Raw genomic sequence first — 20,078 nt, 5'->3', positions numbered from 1 at the left:
TCTATTGTCTCATGTAGTCTGGAAGATGAATGGATGGTGGGGTGGGTGCAGTTTTCTCTGTGGTGGGGTTGGGTGGACTGTCCTGGGCTCTGTGGGGCCGGGGGGCGCTGCTGCGCTGGGCCCCGGTCTGGATGGGCCTGGGCCCCCTTTTCCTGGCGGGTCGCGGAGTATGGGAGTGCCTACTGGGGTCAGCGGGGGAGCTGGCCCCAGGGAGGGGTCACCTGCCCCTCCCTTCCTTCCCTCCCCATCTCCAGCTGCCTCCCTCTTCCCGCTCCACCACAACCACCCACACATGCAGGGCCTTGGAGTAGGGGTATGTCACCAGGGTGCAGAGGAGGCTACCCCCCCCCCCTCTGTCCCCTTCTGGCTGCCTCTGCCTCAATTTTATCCCACAACTTAGACATTCACATTACTCACACTCTCATTACACATACATATAGGATCTTGGGGGTGGGCACGATACACAGAGTCCAAATTACCATCAGGGTGTACACTTCACCCCTGGCGTCGTTGCCCACCTCTCAATTTTGAATACACGTAGACATTGAGGGCTAACAGGAGGGACTATGCGCTTACCTGCTGCTCTCTGGCAGGTAGCTCCATGCCCTCCTGGGTTTTAATTGCACCTTAGAACACACATGCATCAACACTACAATGAGCGGGTGGAGGGAGGTTTGGAGTCTTCTCTCACCCCCGTTCTCTGCAGCCTGCTGGAGCGGGGGGGCTAGGAGGAGTTGGCCGTCCAGCTGCGGTCTGGAGTTTGGGGCCTCCCTGCTGCTGCGGAGTCGGGGCGGTCTGCCTCTCCCCACCGCAGGGAAAAGGATAACACCACCTGGGTCTGGGTGCAGTTCCCCCCTCCAGGGGCAAGGGTACCTAGACCCGGTTCGTAGAGTACGCTTGGGGAGTGTGACCGTGTGTAGATCGTCTCTTTATGTCTGTCTCCATGTTGGTTGAGTGTGGAGTAAGTGCATAGGAGAGCATGAGGGTGGGGATGGATGTTTGTGTCTGTGTGTGCCTGTATGTCTGTGTCTATATGTCAGGTTGGGTATCAGACGCCACCTCTCTGGGGACATCTCAGGCCCTCCAAGGTTTGGAGGCCTATCTCCACCCACCACTTCCCCTGCCAGTGGCGGACTCCCTCAGGTGTCGGTGCGTTGGTGGTTCTTTGTGTCTGGGGGTGGGCGTCCGGGTACACACCGGCTCACTCCTTGGCGGCCGCTTATCGGGGCCTGGAGCCTGGGGCTCGCTCGGGCCACTTCGGAGGTGGGGTGCCCCCGGCCTCTCGGCCTGGGGCTCAGTCACTCAGGCACGGCTGGCTGCCGGCGGAGCTCACGGGCGCGTCACTGCAACTCCCCCTGGCTTTCGCTCCGCGGCTGCTGAGTGAGCCCTCATCTGGGACTCTCCTCAGCTCTTACAGGGACAGTGGCGCGGCTGCCCCTCTGTTGGTCTTCCTTGGTCTCTTGTGTTCTGGGGGCCTCTGGATGTCTGGAGTTTTGATCTCCTCCATGCCTGCTTCATACCCTGGAGGACGGGGCTGTGGCCCCCCCACACTCCCTAGCAGATCGTTACATGGAGAAACCTTTGGAATGCAAGCATGCTGATCCACACAGGTATGCACACAAGTGTACACACGGGTATTCACAGACGCGGACTACAGCTTTCTTGGCTGCTGCCTCAAAGCACACTGTGCACTGTCTATCTTGCGTGCTGCACAATATCGTTTATTATTTAGTATCTACTGATATCTACTGCTAGCTAGTTTATTGTGATGGTGGTTTTTTTTATTATGTTGCTCTTTGTTGTTTGCTTTCTCTTCTGTTTTTTTTCTCCATACAGGTGACCCAGGTGTTACAGGTGACCCAGGTGTTTTGTTTTTTTTGTTTGTTTTTCTTTCTTTCTTCTCCCCCTTCTCACCGTCTCTTCTCCCCTTTGGTTTTCTTTCTCTCCCTCTCTTTCTTTCATTCTCTCTCCCTGTCCTGTCCCCCAGTCGTGTCTGTCCCGTTTGTGGCAACTGAAAATAAAATAAATTCATAATTATAATAAAGGTCAATCAAATGGACCAATATGGCAAGGCCATGATGATCCACTTGGTAAAATAAATCCGCTTGGCATCTTTCTTGGCCTTCAGACAACAATTCTGATGGCTAAAGATCCAAACGGGACACAAAAAAACAAAAAAAACAAAAAAAACAAAACAAACCCAAATACAAAATATTTATGACGACATTTGAGTCCATACAAATAGAAACGAGGCTGTAGAGGTTTGGTGCAGGCAGAAAAACAGCTGCAGGGACAATGAAAAGACTTTTCTGCTCCAACTTCTCCCAGCATGCTGAGCTAATGATTAGTTGGTGTTTTTCTCCAAACACTCTCTCACTCTTCTCTCAACGTGTTCACAATAAACTGTGAACAGACACCGAGGAGAGCAGCAGAAGACCTCATTCAGGAGCTAAACTCAACATGAACTGAACTCACAGTAAAGTTAGCTCGGTGCTTACCTTTAGATGAGCCCACAAACCGAGAGAAACTCCGCGATGAAGCTGCAACTCTTTCCAAACACAGGAAACAGATCAGGGAGCAGAGACCCACGTGGTTCACGCTGATCTCAGCTACGATCCAGGAGACAAGGGTGGGCAGATCGATGCAGATATCGATCAGGACGTTGGTAGTGGTTTATGATCGATACTTTACTTTGTTTCTCTCCTCTAAGTTCACTACTTTACTCCCGTTTCATGCAAAAGCAGCTCTCTCTGCTCGACTCCTGTCCTGCACACACACCTTGCTCCGCCCCCTTCTTCCTGATTTTCTTTGATTCGTTACTGTGCGATCACGTGACTCAGATGCCCTGAGAAAACACATTTGGGCTGCAGACGACTCCTCTCCTGCACACACACTTTGCTCCGCCCCTTTTTCTGTTCTGCTGTGATTCGTTCGTGTGACACAGCTGAGCCGAGAGAACACATTTGTGCTGCTGAGTAGTGATGGGATTTCCGGCTCTATTTAGAAAATGGCCTGTATTTATATAGCGCTTTATTAGTCCCTAAGTACGGTGGCTCCTAGAGACAAAGCATGTACAAACTCCAAAACACTTGCAAACTCCATAACCAGTGTTGGGACTAACGCGTTATTACGTAACGCGTTACAGTAACTACGTTATTATTGTGGTAACGAGCACGGTAGTTATTATGCCAAAATCAGGAACGCGTTACTCGTTACTGGGATTTAGATAGGGTCGTTACTCGTTACTTCGTGTGGTGGCATCGCGGAGCTTCCACAGATTCAGTAACATTAGCAAGTGGTGGAGGCCAGTGGGTGGATGAAGGAAAAGGGACACAGAAGGAAAAGAGACCCGAGGCGGCCGCCGGTCCAAGTGTGAACTGAACTTCAGGTAAGAAGTTATGACCTGCAGTCTCTCTGGGTCAGATATGAACCAAGTTTAGGTGGAGTTTACTTTCGCTATTCTGACTTTTTCCGTACTGCGTACTAGCTAGCATGACGGAGTTTCTACACAGCTGGGTGGTGCTATGAAGTTAATGATGTTGAACTTTATTTTGTTCATTAGTTATTAGAGTTGCCAACCGTCCCGTCTGGTATTCAGAGAAAATATTACGCGTTTCTTATTGAGGTGAAAAGGAACAGTTTGTCCCTTAATTCAGCTACAATGAAAAAGACACAAAGCTGGAGTTATTCTGTGTTTACGCTGCACAGCTGCCTCTTCTTTCATTCTCCCCCCTCCCTCTCCTGTTTCTACTTCAATCATGAAACTGATCAATGATCAGCTGATCGTCTTTTCTCTCTTGTTTGTTTATCGCTCACTTTGCGCCGAAAGAGGAAACCAGCGGATGTCGCGCTAAACAACAGCAGCACGTTTAAGCTTGATCAGCTATTGTTAGAATTTATATAATATTAATTTCTAGTATCAGCTGATGTTTGCTGGAGCCACAGCTGCAAAAAAGCTGCTGGTCATGATGTCGGTTTGGTTATCTGGTGAGAGGGAAACATGAAGATGAAACCAGGAGATGTCCTTACTGAATCATCAGAGCTGTGATGGAGAAACAGGTTTACCTTTTAGGTGACATGAATGAGTTGAAGGGAAGTTATGAACTGTTTCTGAGAGACAAATAACACCAGGATCCTTTTTTAGGTAGCTGACAGCTGGTAACTGTGCAGGTGCGGATCTAGCAAAGTGTTGCCAGGGGGGCAGGTAGGGCATTAACAGGGAAAGGGGGGCACAAAGAAATACTTTTCTTTCTTATTCTCATTTAAAATGTCTCGCTTTTAAAAAATAATTATCTGAATCTTACAACAAACGATTGATAGATTGATGCATATATACCATCAGAACAGTGCACATCACTGTCACAACAGTGTTTATTGTCATTCAAAGACTTTATGATTTTTCCTATAATGGTGGGCCGGTCTCTAGTTAAAATGCCCAGCACTTTTTTTTTGTCCCAGTCCAGCTCTGTATGCAGCTCATCTGCAGTCTGGTGTTACCTACATCTTCCTGTTCAGAAGGCAGAATTTCCGAGTTCTGAGTACAATCAAAAGCACCACGACTGCAGTTTTTGTGTTGGATGTAAAAGGCGCACATGACGCTGTGACGTAGGCTAGAATCATGGCAGCAGTCAATGACGGTCCAGGCGTGGGGTTTCTCTTGTGGAAATATGCACATTATTTTTTCCTTTCTATTGGTAGGTGGCACAGTGCACTGTGGCAAGTAAGCAAGCTAGAAGACTGGCAAAGTTATGGAAGCAACACATTAACAAGAGAATTCTGAGAGAAAACCAAAGTTACTTTCCCTAGTAACTAGTTACTTTGAAAGTAACGAGTAACTTGAAGTAACTGAGTTACTTTTGAGAGAAGTAACTAGTAATGTAACTAAGTTACTATTTTAAAGTAACTTACCCAACACTGTCCATAACACTCCAAACACAAAATACGGATGGTCTGTTTATGTTTTGATCAAGAGCCTTTTTTGAGCAGCTGAAGAGGAGAAGTCTATCTTATGGCCAACCTCTGGCTGTATATTGGTCATATTACCCAGCAAAACCCAGTATGCAGGTTCATCTGTAACAGTCCTTGTGCCACGATCAACACTGTTGCTTCTACATTAAACAGAAGAGCAGCGACATGGCTGCAGGTCTCTGCGACTCCGGCCATACAGGTGCAGTGGGCGGCTTCAACCTTCCCTGTGATGCTCACAATGACCTGTGGCTGCAATGCTGGTTCATTCAGTCTTTGAGAGTGCAGGACCTGAAACACACACAGACAAAGTTCAAAAACAAGAACTATGATCCAAGGCCGACATAAATGTGTTTTATCTACTTTATCATAAATGTAACAAAGTGTTTAGAAAGTTAGCACATACATGTCATTTTTCATTTCTTTATGTGTCCATCGCTGCAGGTTATAGTGTAAACCTGCCTGTTCTCTGTCAGAAACCTGCCGGCAGAAAATGAACCTAAAGTATGTAATGCAAGGATGTCATCACTTTAGAGATGGAGAAAGCATAAAGTGACAATTATGAATCACTTAATATGATAAGGAGATTCTGCAGGTCATTAATCAAAGTATAAAATTAAAATAAAATGTATTTTTAGTGACACGGGATACAAATATGGAAGCAAGATGTATAATTAGTATTATTTATAATAAACATTAATAAATCATTGCAATTTCTTTAATCATAAAGAATAACTAAATCCTTCAGGACAATGTCACATCAATGCACTGAACTCACTATGTTATCCCTCTAACAGCCTCCACATGTTCTCACTGTAATTTTCCTTCATGAATGAATTTATGCTGCACTAATGTGAATGTTCGGATGGAAATCAAATGCATTTTACTCGCAGTACTCGAGCTGACTTACCTTTGTTTGAATGACGACTTGTACACACTGACTCCACAGACAAGGTACGAGAATATGTCAGGCTACGGTCTTCAGGGTTTCTACTCCACGGCCGTATTTCATACGGGTCCACATTTCCAATGCACGCTATTTTCTGCAAGTACCGCTGCTTCGCCTCTGGACGCAATCGGTCTCTATCCGATTGTTCAGTGATGACATGACGAATCCTACTTGAGAGAGAGAGACAGTAACAGAGATGGGCAGTAACACGTTACTTGTAATGCGTTACTGTAATCCGATTACTTTTTTCGAGTAAGGAGTAAAGTGAGGGATTACTATTGCAAAAACGGTAATTAGATTACCGTTACTTTCCCGTAGGAACGCTGCATTACTGCGTTACTAAAACCGTGATTTTTTTGCAAGAATGTCTCATGACAGTGACTTAAGCAAGTGCGACGTTCGTGACAACAGCTGTGTGCAGATCAACAATGGATCATATTTCGAGTACGGGAGAGAGTATGAGCGTGCAGCGTTTAAAGCGTGGAAGTACTGACCTTACTTTAAGTTTGATTCCATAAAAAGTGACAAAAACATTAGTGTCCATTAGCATTGTGCGTGGGAAGAAAACTTCTTTTTACAGCAAAAACACCCCCCTAAACTTCCAAGCAAGCTCTGAGTGCGCTACCACGTAATGGGAAATTCACAGAGAAACTCGCGGATTCTTCCACTGACCACTGCGGCACACCTGCACCAGGGTAAACCTCCGCCTACGCCACTCCTGCTTTACAGGTGAAAATAGAGCAAAAGGACCGCTAGTCTTTGATGTTATTTATTTTCTGCTGTGTTTTACTTGCATCTATTTGAAAGACTGAGTGTAAACACACACAAAAAAAAAATTATGTGCTGGAATGTGCAGAAAATAGGTTTAAATATTAAACAAGTCAGAGAATGTTGCATATAATTAAATTTTTGCTTGATGCATAAAGTTAAAAGATTAAAACTAATAAAACAAGTTTTAAAATGAGACTTTTCCATTTGATTACATTTTGTATGATGGATTATGTAGAAAAAGTAGAATTGGGCTGAAAGATCTATCGCTTTATCACCTATTCAGGTTGTAAATCGTGTTTTTAAAAAGTAACCAAGTAACTAAGTAATTAATTACTTTTGAAAATAAGTAATCAGTAAAGTAACGGGATTACTTTTTGGGGGAAGTAATCAGTAATTAGTTACTGATTACTTTTTTCAAGTAACTTGACCAACACTGCTTGTAAATGACCCAGATTATTTATCTTATTGATATTTTTCAAACAGTTAAATCCCTGAACGAATTATACCTTATAATATAGATTAGACTCTTATTTTGAAATTCGGAACGGGCAACTTCCGGGAAGGAAGATCGAACTGCTACCGCTTGCTGCAGAAAAGGTTAATGAGAAGGTTATCGTTTTCCATCTATCTTTAAATTAGCATCTAGCTGGAAGGCGAACAGGTATGTTTTTTGTGTTGTACTTGTTGTTTACATTTCAGACAATTTGTAAATGTATTACTTGATTGTTAATAAGTTTATGAGTGATCTAGTAGGCTGATGCTAGCACCTCCTGTGCCTTTTCTCTGAATTAATTAGCATAACGGAAACGTGGTTATATCAAGTGAATGTTTATTTTGTTTTATGTTATGATTACAGCTCTTACAATGTGTCTATGGTAATTTGTGAATAAATGGGTTGGAATACCCCACCATGGTCCATCCGTAATGATCATTAAGTGCATCGTCTGAATAAAGTCCGGCTGGAATGCTACAGTACTTCCGGGCCTAAAGTAGTCTGCGTTTAATATGGCTTTTGTGTTGTTAACATGTTTAATGTTTTGTATTTTCTTCTATTTAATCTTAAAAAGCTCCTAAAACAGTCAGTGATCACTGTTGACCTCCCTCGGCTTTTATTACCGCTAATCATTTATTTAAGCTCAGTTTTTAAAACCTTAGGATGTAACTACAGCCCAGCCCATGCAGCAGTATATGAATGACTAACCTCGTATTGTGCATGGATTATCTCAGTTGTTCTCCTGGCTGAAGTTTGGTCCTTTTACAGCATCCTGCCATGCGATTACATTTGTTCCTGACCACCGAGAACACTCACGTTAACTAATTTTTTTTGCAGCACAAACCAGCACAAATGTAGCACAAACGTTTTATACCACTTTTATTGGATTTGAAGAAGGGGGGGGGCAACTTCCCTCACATCGCCGAAACACATAAATGAAAAGAAGGCCCCTAAACTTATATTTCTATTCAATAAGTTCTATTTATGTTAAAAGGAGGCCTCCTCTCTATCTGAGATGTGGATCATGATTTCCCTTTCTGTTCACACTGTTTGTGTCTATGTTCTCACATTCTGCATCTTTTTCTTTCTTTCTCTTGTTATTTCTCTTATTGTAATGCTCAACCGTATATATTTAGATGCATGGATAAATAATAGTGCCTTATATGTTTATATTGTTGTTGACAAATAAAGGTTATTTAAAAAAAACATCGGCCATCTTTTTCGAGTCACGTGTACAAACAGCATCGAATCAAAGCAGATCAAGAAGAAGGGGGCGGGGCAAAGTGTTTGTGCAGGAGGGGAGTGTCACTACCCGATCCGTACCGGAAACCCGATCGGTACCCCGCATGCGCAAATCTTACGTCACTTCCTCTCTTTGCGACATTCAATATATTTGAATGATGCGGTTAGCGCCCAGTTAGCTCCTAGCATTTCTCAACAGCTCTGCCTTCTTTTCGACTGCCCGGGACATTTAAACAATGGATAATCCGTATACAAAGAAATTCATGCTTTTCTCCTCAACAGAGAGCGTCCCCCGATTGAGCAACAGCGCCGTAAAATAAGAAGAATGGCGCCTAATTACATAATTACAGAGTTAATAATACAGACTTTGTAATATCTCACGTGTAGATTCATCAGCCAGATGAACTGTTTACTGACAATTGGCAGTGATAGCGCACATCATCATCACTATTCCAACAATCCTCTCCTCACAGACAAGCATAAACACACTCGACTATCGCTAAATCAAATTTAACACACGTTTGTAATGACGATAATTCAGTTTATAATAGGGTTTATTCGCTCGGTCAGCAGGTGGCGGTATCCTCGTACACTGGGGAGTACACTGCCATTAAACGAACAGAAGAAGAAGAAAACACAGCGCGGTACGGATCGGGTAGACCCGATTTGTACGGTCAGACTTTACACATGCGCAGTAAGGATCGGAGAGTCCTGATCCGTAACTTTCTTTTTATTTTTCGTTTTTGTCTACATTGTACTGAAATGCTTCATTATTGCAAACATTTTAAGATATACTTGTTATTCTTAACATTTTAACAGATACTCTGACCCATAACTATCGTAAAACGCTACGACCGGAAGTACAAACCTTTCGCGCATGCGGGGTACCGATCGGGTTTCCGGTACGGATCGGGTAGTGACAGGGAGTCGAGCAGAGAGAGCTGCTTTTTCATGAAACGGGAGTAAAGTAGTGAACTTAGAGGAGAGAAACGAACTAAAGTATCGATCATAAACCACTACCAACGTCCTGATCGATATCTGCTTCGATCTGCCCACCCTTGTCTCCTGGATCGTAGCTGAGATCAGCGTGAACCACGTGGGTCTCTGCTCCCTGATCTGTTTCCTGTGTTTGGAAAGAGTTGCAGCTTCATCGCGGAGTTTCTCTCGGTTTGTGGGCTCATCTAAAGGTAAGCACCGAGCTAACTTTACTGTGAGTTCAGTTCATGTTGAGTTTAGCTCCTGAATGAGGTCTTCTGCTGCTCTCCTCGGTGTCTGTTCACAGTTTATTGTGAACACGTTGAGAGAAGAGTGAGAGAGTGTTTGGAGAAAAACACCAACTAATCATTAGCTCAGCATGCTGGGAGAAGTTGGAGCAGAAAAGTCTTTTCATTGTCCCTGCAGCTGTTTTTCTGCCTGCACCAAACCTCTACAGCCTCGTTTCTATTTGAAGTGATAACAGGAAGGTGTGTGTGTTAGCACACGCAGCTGAAACTGCAGCTGCTAGAACACACTTGTTCATTATCCGCTCAGTCAATAACATTCATCCATTTCACAGACACATTACAGACATGCGTCCTTTATCAGGCTTTTTTTGTCTATAATTTGTCAAATGCATCTTTCCAGGATGATTTTAAGTCATTTTGAGTCAACGTTCAAGTTGCAGTCAGTAAATTCTTATTGATGGAGAGAATTCTTTTTTTTATAATTTTTTTAAAAATCCGAGTCCATGTTAAGAATATTCTTAAAAGTATCTTGATGAATACTTGTTGTAATGTCGTGACTATCGATCAATGGTCATGAGTGCCATAGTTTCACAGTTACTATTCCTAAAAGTAAAGATAAGATAAGATAAGATAACCTTTATTAGTCCCACACGTGGGAAATTTGTTTTGTCACAGCAGGAAGTGGACAGTGCAAAAGTTATGAGGCAAAAATTAGAATACAATAAGAATAAATACAGTACACAACTGTACAGAATAGAATAAAATAAAATAAATATACAATAAGATAAAAATAGAATACAAATACTATATACAACTTTATATATAAAGAGGGCGTCCGCCAAATCCAAACTGTAAATATGATGGCTTTAAATTCAATCCTGGGACACGTCCCTCTCACGTTCTTGTCTCACTGTGATGTTACTGTTTTGTGTCCCAGCTGATCAGCAGGAGGAGAAGAGTTTGACAGAGCACCAGGTGAACATTTTCAGCCGTTTGGACTCAGCTCAGCTGCTACAGTGGAAATAAATGTCATCAACACAAAAGGTGAAGAACATATCACTTTTATCAGAATCAGAAAACTTTATTTATCCTCAAGGGGCAATTAACAAACAACCGAGCAGCATGCGTTGAAGATAAAGACAATAATAACAGGCAATAGGAGTGAAATAATAAATACACAGAATATACAGTATATACAGTTTTAAAAATTAAAGTGACTGAAAGATGAATAAATAACAGTAAGTGACAGCTTTTATTGAAACTGTGTGCACTTCATCAGCTGATGCTTGTTTGTCAAGATTGGAGAAGTTTCAAGAAGAGGCTTATTGACATTTTGTATGGTGATACCCAGGCTGAAACGAAATACAGTTTCTCTCGTTTTTTTCCTTTTTTGCCTGTCCCATTTGTTTCTTTTGCCATCAGAATTATTGTCTAGAGACAAAGAAAGATGCCCAACGGATTTACTTTACCAAATGGACCATCCCGGCCTTGCTGTATTAGTCTATTTGATTTACCTTTGCTTTTATTGTTTATTTTATTTTCACTTGCTACACACGGGACAGATATGACTGGGAGAAAGAAAGAGGGAAAGAAAAACAGTGGGGAAGAGGAACTGTGATAAAGGGCAAAAAACAAAAACCAACAAATCTATATATATATATCTATCAATCAATCACCTGAAATACAGTTTCTCACCAGAATCTACAGTGCAATAATCAATAAAATTAAAAAGGAAAATGGCTTAAAAAAAGAAGAGTAAAAAGGCAGTAATAAATTAAAAGGGTAAATAACAAAACATCTAAATAAAAAAAAGAAAACAAAAACTCAAGTCTAAATAGTCACGCTCATACAGGTAGCAACAGTCCTTTCACAGAGTATTGTGTGCATCTGGGGAGTATATTGTATGCTATATGTGTGTGTAGACAGGAGGCATCACAGTAAAGCCGTGCTAATAGTTGAACGGATGGGGAGGTGAGGTTTTCTGGGCCTCCTGGGGGAGTGGAGATGCGTTTGTGCTTTTTTGATAACTGATGTGGTATTAATAAAGAAGGACAGGTCTTCTGTTTTGTCTTTATTGTTTATGAGATTATGGGATCTACGCCACACTTCAAGCTGCTCCACATCCATTCTATAAGTGGACTAATTGTTTTCAGTAATGAGACCAACCACAGTTGTCTTTGAACTTCACAATATGATTAGCACTGAGTCTGGCTTACAGTAATGTGTGAGCAGACTGAACAGCAACGGGCTCAGGACACCCCAGAGGAAAGCCTGTGCTCACCAAGATGGTCTTTGATGTGTGACTGCCTCTTGTCACTTTGTCAGGAAGCTGAAAACCCAATTGCAGGTTGCAGGGTCCACACCTAATAGCATCAGCTTTTCCACCAACTGCTGCAGAATGATCGTGTTAAAAGCTGAGCTGAAGTCGATGAAAAGGACTCTGGCAGAGGGGTGTTCTTCCTCTCCAGGTGTGACAGCATAACACGGAGTGTGGTAGAGAGAGGTCATCTTCTGTAGATCGGTTGGTCCTGTATGCAAACAGAGATTGACAGACCACATGACTTTCGCGCATTGCATGTTGGGTACGAGTGGCAACAAAATCTAAACACTGCATCAAGCGCTAGTATTTCCAGCACCGGTAATCATTAATTCTGCGGTTTTAATCCCTACTTGCATTTTATTTGCCTCCAAAACAGTCATGTACAAAAAAACGGAGAACACGGCAGGTCCGTACAAAGACAGACTTGAAAAAAAGGAAATCTTTCATCACGCACATATTTATTATTATATGGTCCTAAGTGTGAGTGCATACACTCACAAAATGTTTAGTAATTTCAGATCCCTGCAACAAGCCCAGGTCCAGTTTACTTTGTTGATTTGGACTATTCCATTTAACAGATGTGTTTTTTTTTCTTTTATCTCCTGTACAGGCCAACACAATCTATTTGTCGTTTCAGGTTGTAGTATTACACAACTTTCAGATCAAATAGAAATAAAATGAGTGTTTCGTAATTCGTTCAATTCTCTTTATTTATAACTGGCATTATTGTTTCATTCTATTATAGAATCTTACAAGAAAGAGGCAAAATTGTATTCAATTGTGCTTTATTAGCTGCTTCGGCAAAGAAGCAAATCAACAATGCAAAAAACTCCCAAAAAACATTGCAAAACAACATAGTGGAAAACAGTTATTCATCACTTGATTGCTTCAATACAACACTTGGGCACATATATGCAGAACTTTTCATGGCTGTTTTGATATCGCTCTCTCTCTTAACAACCATATTCATGAGTCGCTGAAATGTAGCTGGAGCACTGCGTAAACCAAAACCCATGACTGTATATGAATAAAGACCAGATGGCGTGATGAAAGCAGATATTTCCTGAGCTCTGGGAGTCAGTGGCACCTGCTAATATCCCTTCAACAGATCAAACTTGCTCACATATTCTGCTGCACCAACTTGGTCAATACAGTCGTCAATATGAGGCAAGGGATAGGAATCGGGTTTGGTCACTGCATTTACTTTACGAAAGTCTGTGCAACAACGTGGTGATTTATCAGCTTTTTCAACCAACAAACATGGGGAAGCCCAGCTTGATGATGATTGAAATGTTGTTGCACTGCAATGTTGTTTTCCAACATGTTGATGCGGAAGGAGAAAAGAGAGAGCCTGACAGACTGACGGATAAAGGACGAACATGATATGGTTTCAACAAATTAACCTGGCAAAGTTGATTTATTTTCCGGCGATCTGGTGTAGCAATCTGATAATTCTGTTCAGACAGTTTCTGTACCACGGTGTAAGGCCCAGCAAACCGTGCCTGGAATGGTGACCCTGCAATTGGAAGAAAAGCCAAAACCTGGTCACCCGCACTAAATTGCTGCTCTTCAGAACGCCGGTCATGAAAATATTTCATCTTGACCTGAACCTTTTCAAGGTTCTGTTTCGCCAACTGACCTGCCACATACAGTCCGTGCCGAAAACCATTAACCTAATCCATCAAGTTCACTGGTGGTTCACCTGACAACCACTTATCGCACAGCATTGTCAATGGTCCCCGAACTTTGTGGCCAAAGACCAAGTCATTTGGGCTAAACCCAGTACTCTGGCCGTCACAGCATAAAGAGGGAAACACATCATCATGTAGCAATTTCAAATATCCAGTGGCGTTGAGGTTTCCATTGATGAAGAATGGACCCACTATCGTTGTACCCCATATACCACACCAAACCATCACTTTTGTTGTTCCAACAGTCTTGGAGGGATCCATCCAATGTGGGTTAGAGTCAGACCAATAGCGGTGGTTTTGTTTGTTAACTTCACCATTCACATAAAAGTTTGCCTCATCACTGAACAAAATCTGCAGTGTGTTCCTCAGCCAGGACACGTGAGGGCATGATATCCCATACCACGTGTGTTGTACCGAGTGTATTGCCTGAAAAGGAACTACTTCAACCTTTGGTTTAAAACTAGTGTTAGTGGAGGAAGTTTGAAGGTTGAGTTTGTTCCACGACTGCATTTCACTCACTGCCTCTGTTTGTATCGCTGTCACTGCAGGACCAACATGGAGCAAGAAGTCAGCGCTCTCAGGAGGCCGACAAACCTCACAGAAGAACGGGGGAGAAAAAATACAGCTGTGATGAGTGTGGAAAGTCGTTTTCCCTTTCTCAAAACTTAAAAACTCACCAGCTCATCCACAGTGGAGTTAAAGCGTACAGCTGTGACTTCTGCCGACAGTCTTTTCACCATCCTGACAGCTTAAAAACACACCAACTCATCCACAGTGGAGTTAAAGCATACAGCTGTGAGTTGTGTGGAAAGTCTTTTACGCAGAGTGCATACTTAAAAACACACCAACTCATCCACAGTGGAGTTAAAGCATATAGCTGTGAGTTGTGTGGAAAGTCTTTTACCCACACTGGAAGCTTAAAAAGACACCAACTGATCCACAGTGGAGTTAAAGCATACAGCTGTGAGTTGTGTGGAAAGTCTTTTACCCATGCTGGAAGCTTAAAAAGACACCGACTCATCCACAGTGGAGTTAAAGCATACAGCTGTGAGTTGTGTGGAAAGTCTTTTACCCGCGCTGAAAGCTTAAAAACACACCAACTCACCCACAGCGGAGTTAAAGCGTACAGCTGTGAGTTGTGTAGGAAGTCTTTTACCCACGCTGAAAGCTTAAAAACACACCAACTCATCCACAGTGGAGTTAAAGCGTACAGCTGTGAGTTGTGTGGAAAGTCTTTTACGCAGAGTGCATACTTAAAACAACATCAACTCATCCACAGCGGAGTTAAAGCGTACAGCTGTGAGTTGTGTGGAAAGTCATTTAACTGGGCTGGAAGCTTAAAATCACACCAACTCATCCACAGTGGAGTTAAAGCGTACAGCTGTGACTTCTGCGGACAGTCTTTTCACCGTCATGACACCTTAAAAAGACACCAACTCACCCACAGCGGAGTTAAAGCATACAGCTGTGAGTTGTGTGGGAAGTCTTTTACCCAGGCTGGAAGTTTAAAAACACACCAACTCATCCACAGTGGAGTTAAAGCATACAGCTGTGAGTTGTGTGGAAAGTCTTTTACCCACGCTGCATACTTAAAATCACACCAACTTTTTCACAGTGGAGTTAAGCCGTATAGTTGTGATGAATGTGGAAAATCTTTTACCCATGCTGGAAACTTAAAAACACACCAACTCATCCACAGTGGAGTTAAAGCGTACAGCTGTGAGTTGTGTGGAAAGTCTTTTACGCAGAGTGCATACTTAAAAACACACCAACTCATCCACAGTGGAGTTAAAGCATACAGCTGTGAGTTGTGTGGAAAGTCTTTTACGCAGAGTGCATACTTAAAAATGCACCTACTCATCCACAGTGGAGTTAAAGCATACAGCTGTGACTTGTGTGGAAAGTCTTTCACCCAGGCTGGAAGCTTAAAAACACACCAACTCATCCACAGTGGAGTTAAAGCGTACAGCTGTGATCAGTGTGATAAAGCTTTTACTCAAAGTAGCTACTTACAGCGTCATCAAGTTACCCACTCCGGATTTAAGGCGTACAGCTGTCACATTTGTGGAAAAACTTTCCGCTGGCTAGTCAGCCGAGACATTCACCTACGCATTCACACAAAAAAGGATGTTTGCTGCTGTGATCAGTGTGGCAAAATTTTTGTGACATACAATAACTTAGAGCGGCACATGTTTACCCACACTGGGAAGAGACCTTATAAATGCGAACTGTGTGAGAAGACTTTTAAATCTCCACGTTACCTCAAATCACACCAAAAGATTCACAGCAGAGAGAAACTCTACAAGTGCAGTTACTGTGAGGTATGTATTTTTCTTTTTACAGTTGTAGTTAGTTTGAAGTATTATGTTAATGAAGTTTAACTCATTCACTGCCATTGACGTCTATAGACGTCAATGGCAGTGAATGAGTCAATGGGTTTAACTCTTTCACTGCCAATGGCTGGCAGTGAATGAGTTATTTTCAAAACTAAATGAGACATGAAAACTTCATTTACAGAATATTCAGTCAAATCTGACACAATTCTCCTGAAACTTTCCTGATGTTGGAAAAATGTAAAGTTTTAAAAGCTCCTTCCCTTCCTATCAATCTAACATTTACACTCCAATAGATGCATCGGAGAGAAGCTTGGGGTTTGTATCTTGTGGCATGCAGAGTAGAGCATCCAGGAGTTTAATCACCAATCTTCCCAATAAGTAGATTACCTACAAATTAAGAGTCATTGTAAGCCAGTAAGTTGAGTGTTATAATGTAAATAGTAAAATGTAATTGGATGCTGGCACAGATGCTCTTTATTTCAGGCGGAGTTCAAGATAAAAATGTTGAAGGAATTGCCTGACCTTCACTGTCTTTTATGTCTTTGTTTAGAAGCAGAGCGACACAGATGGATCCACTTCTCAACCCTGTCGTCACTGTGGTGGTGAGAAGACGTTCAATCAGCAACAGAGCCTAAAACGACATCAACGCAGACACACTGGAGACAAAATGAACTACTGCAAAGAATGTGGAAGAGGTTTCACCACACCAAGTGAATTAAGACAACATGAACTCTGTCACAGTGACGTCAAAACGCAAGTCTGTGACCAGTGTGGGTCATCCTTCACCACTGCGGATCATCTTGAAGTGCATAAACGATCCCACGCTGTAAATAAACAGTTTCATTGTTACCAATGTGCAAAAACATTCACTTCATTATCTGCTCTGTGCAAACATCAGCAGTATCATGCAGAACCGAAATCATTGGATCACAATGAATCTGAAGAGACAGAAAGATCCTCTTCTGGTTTCAGGGTCAGACTTAAAAACCTTGAGATCAGGCTCCACAGAGTTCAGATGGAGTCTCCTGTAAAAAGTGTCAGCTGATGTCACACTTGGATCTGATTTCTCGACTTTCTGGGATTTAGAAAGTTCGAAAGATATTCATAAGATCATTAAGTTTTTTGTTTTTTTTTTCCTTTAGGGAATTTTACAATGATATAGTAGTCAACCGGCCACGTTCCAGGCTATGGGTGGGGCGCCATGGCCGTCGTGGGCCCCCCCCAGACCCCCTTCGCCTGAGTCGCCGCCTCTGCCTTCCGCACGGTCGGCCCCCTGAACTGCCTCCACATCGCTACCGTTGCTTTCCACACGGCCGGCCTCCGGACTAGCTCTGTCACCTGTGCTACCCACCTGGTCGGCCCCCCGACCGTTTGACTTGTGGACTTTTGTGCCGGCGACCTCCGGGTCGGCCCCCTGACTTACTACTGAACTGTTCTTTGTGCGCCAGTGTTTTTTCGTGCGCGTTTCGTTTTTGGTCTTCTACTGCTCCTGTTTTGTTTTGCTTCGAGTTTTGCTTCGTTTTGTGTTTTCTATTATTGTGATTTTGGTTCTGTTTTTCCTCTGTTTAGTGTTTATTCAGTTCTGCCCATGTATTCCTGTGTTAAGTCCACGTTTCTTAGTCAGTCCCTTGCATGTGTAAGTTCCTGTTTTATTGTGAAAGTCTGTGTCTTATGTCAGTGTGTTCTATTTACGTTTCCCCTGCCTCGTCAGCTGTGATGTCTTCCAGGTGTGTTCCCCTCCTGTTTCCCATCCCCTGATTCCTGCCGTGTGTATTTATAGTGTGTGTTACCTCGTCTTCGTTGCTGGTTTGTCTGTGTTGTTTCCCCCCGGTCTCCCTCCGTATGTATTTCCCCGGACCTCCCTGCATCTTCGTTTCTGGTTTGTTTTGTTAGTTTTGCCCAGTTTAGGTTTTCTAGTTTCATGTTCACCCACCATTGCTGTTTGTACCCACTCCTGTAAATAAATACTCACCTGCACCAGAGCTGCCGCCCTTCGGGTCCTTTCTACAACTCCACACGTCTGCCACACCGGACGTGACAATTTTAACAGAGTGAGTTTTATTAAACATGGACATGTCAAGAATTGGGCCCTTTAAAATTGTACCAGTGCACTTAGAGAAAACCGGTCAGGTGATTATGTGTCGTGTTTTGATGAGCTAATAAAAAGCTCTCTTTTGCTCTCATTTTTTGTAAGCAAGCCTGCAAGATTGAATTAACAGCGCTGAAATTTTTTCGGGACAGCAAATATAAGGTGACCTTTTCCAGATTACAACTGGCTGAGGAGAAGCCACCTGTGGCAACCTGGGAGTTCCTGTCTAAAAGGATTGCCGCATGTCAATCCAGACCAAAAATGATAGATTTGTTTTTATTTTGAGTGAATATGTGTGAATTAGTGACTGTGGGTTAGCATGAATAAAAGGGGACAAACAATTGACTAGGTTGGGGAGAGAAAATTATGATCATGTTGTGACTTTCTGGAAGTTTGATTTAGCTACGATAAAATTTATTCATAAGTAATTGCTTGTATGCTTAAGCTTAATTGATTAGAATGTTTGTTTTCTCTTTGATCTTTTAGTAAAATAAGCGGTTATAATGATTTTCTTATGATCTATTGTGAAAGAAACTGGCTGGGGCCAGTGTTGAGCAGGTTTAATATGCAGTACTTGCAAGTGGTTTATATGTGCTCTAGCTCCCTTCATATTTTGTCAGCATGGTGACCAATAAAACCGCGTCAGGTGAGCATGCTCCGATAACGTTGGGTAAACAGGTAGAAGGCAGCGCTGTTTGAGGGCAGAGAGAAGTTCTAAACAGCCAAGATCGCTGATGGCAAGGACACGCCACATCCAAGATCTGATCTGCCACATATACATCCACTTCTCGCATCAATTCAGACTGACACCAGAGGCAGTGGGAGTCCTCCAAATCGCTGGCTAACGCAGGGGAGCATCAGCAGTAAGTCACGAATATTAAGAATTGTCTGTTGCTCATACACCAACAGCGAGTGGCTCTTTAAAACTTAGCAGGGACACCACTATAAACACAATACATAAATATTTCAGAAACGAGAGATGGCGCCATCTTGGAAAGACTACATCTGGCCCCCTTAAGTTCAATTACCAGTGAACATGGTAAGTAATAAGTAATGGTAATGTGAAAATTTCTTTTTCACTCTGACTTGAGTGAAAAAGAATAATTTTTTCAGAGAGTGCATGTCTTTGCAAATAAAAACAAGTACTGACTGTATTATTTTTGTTGCACAGATTAAAGTTATTGTTAGTGTCATGGTCTGGGTGAGTGCCTGGAAATTTCCACCAGGCTCCTGAGGCTCCTTGGATCTGCCCATGGGCAGGGCCACCACAGCTTCACTCACCTGGAGCTAACTGAGTCAATCAGGCTTAAGCTCTATGCTGACGTTTCTTTGCCAGTTCGTCAACTACTTGATGTTGGTACTACTTGATGTTTCATGTTTACGCTCTCAAAAATGTTATGCTTATGCTGTTTGTCTTGAGCTGCAGGACACTCCACGGTGCAAACACTCACCTCTTTGATTCTGTCAGGGCTCAGAGGCCCGTGGCATGGAATGGACTCAGGTGCAGAACCAAAGACTGGAAGCTTGGAGTGATTTGCAAAAACAAAAACTTTTATTTACAAGTGTTCCTAACAGAAATATTCTAGACAAAAGACAAGATTAAGCTTTGTGCAAAAGCATGGCGTCTGTGAGGTGCGGGGCTAGGGCGAGCAAGGAACAGTCAGGTCACTAAACTGCTGAGACTGGATTGGGTCTGGTGGAACCTGTGGCAGACCAGGGTACTGAAACGTAGGAGAGGAAAATCAGAACAGTCCAAGGAGTTGTGTTTCCCCATTTGACAAGCTGGAATGGCTTATGTGTTTGCTGGCGGGGATTAGCTGGAGGTGGAGGCGAGGTCCAGGTGGGTACTGAGTCTCCCATATAGGTGTGCAGGGAGGCAGGCAGGTGAGAATGGCAGTTTGTCTGAAAAGGATTAAGCAGCAGCTGACCGGAATCCAGAAGCAAGGCTATGGCAGGGTTTGGAATGACGAGTCCAGGTACCGATGAGGTTAGCAGACGA

At 42.9% G+C, this 20,078-nt stretch overlaps 2 protein-coding genes across 4 annotated transcripts in view; one reads left to right on the top strand and one right to left on the bottom strand.

The window, feature by feature from the left end:
• Positions 1–20,078, bottom strand: part of LOC113029618 (uncharacterized) — a 430,622-nt gene that overhangs the window by 24,023 nt on the left and 386,521 nt on the right. Inside the window, exon 1 of one of the 2 annotated variants that reach the window (XR_013911570.1) lies at positions 2,499–2,853. The exons of the other annotated variant lie outside the window; for it this stretch is intronic. The gene's annotated coding sequence lies outside the window, so the exon portion shown is untranslated. Of the gene's footprint in view, positions 1–2,498; positions 2,854–20,078 lie in introns of those variants that run through there. 2 annotated transcript variants of the gene reach the window in all.
• LOC113029613 (uncharacterized) lies at positions 9,083–17,972 on the top strand. Of its 2 annotated transcripts, XM_080306796.1 has the most exons (5): positions 9,083–9,607; positions 10,581–10,687; positions 14,203–15,975; positions 16,541–16,816; positions 17,133–17,972. In XM_080306796.1, exons 2-5 carry the CDS (start codon positions 10,670–10,672, stop codon positions 17,145–17,147), a joined length of 2,082 nt encoding a protein of 693 aa, XP_080162922.1. In that variant the 5' UTR covers positions 9,083–9,607; positions 10,581–10,669; the 3' UTR covers positions 17,148–17,972. The 2 variants fall into 2 exon arrangements, with proteins under 2 accessions (XP_080162922.1, XP_080162921.1); XM_080306795.1 differs by having other exon boundaries at positions 9,085–9,607; positions 16,541–17,972.

Source organism: Astatotilapia calliptera, chromosome 9, assembly GCF_964374335.1.
Source record: "Astatotilapia calliptera chromosome 9, fAstCal68.1, whole genome shotgun sequence".
NCBI lineage: Eukaryota > Metazoa > Chordata > Actinopteri > Cichliformes > Cichlidae > Astatotilapia > Astatotilapia calliptera.
The sequence above is the reverse complement of the archived record's forward strand: the minus strand, read 5'-3'. Positions and strand labels throughout refer to the sequence as shown.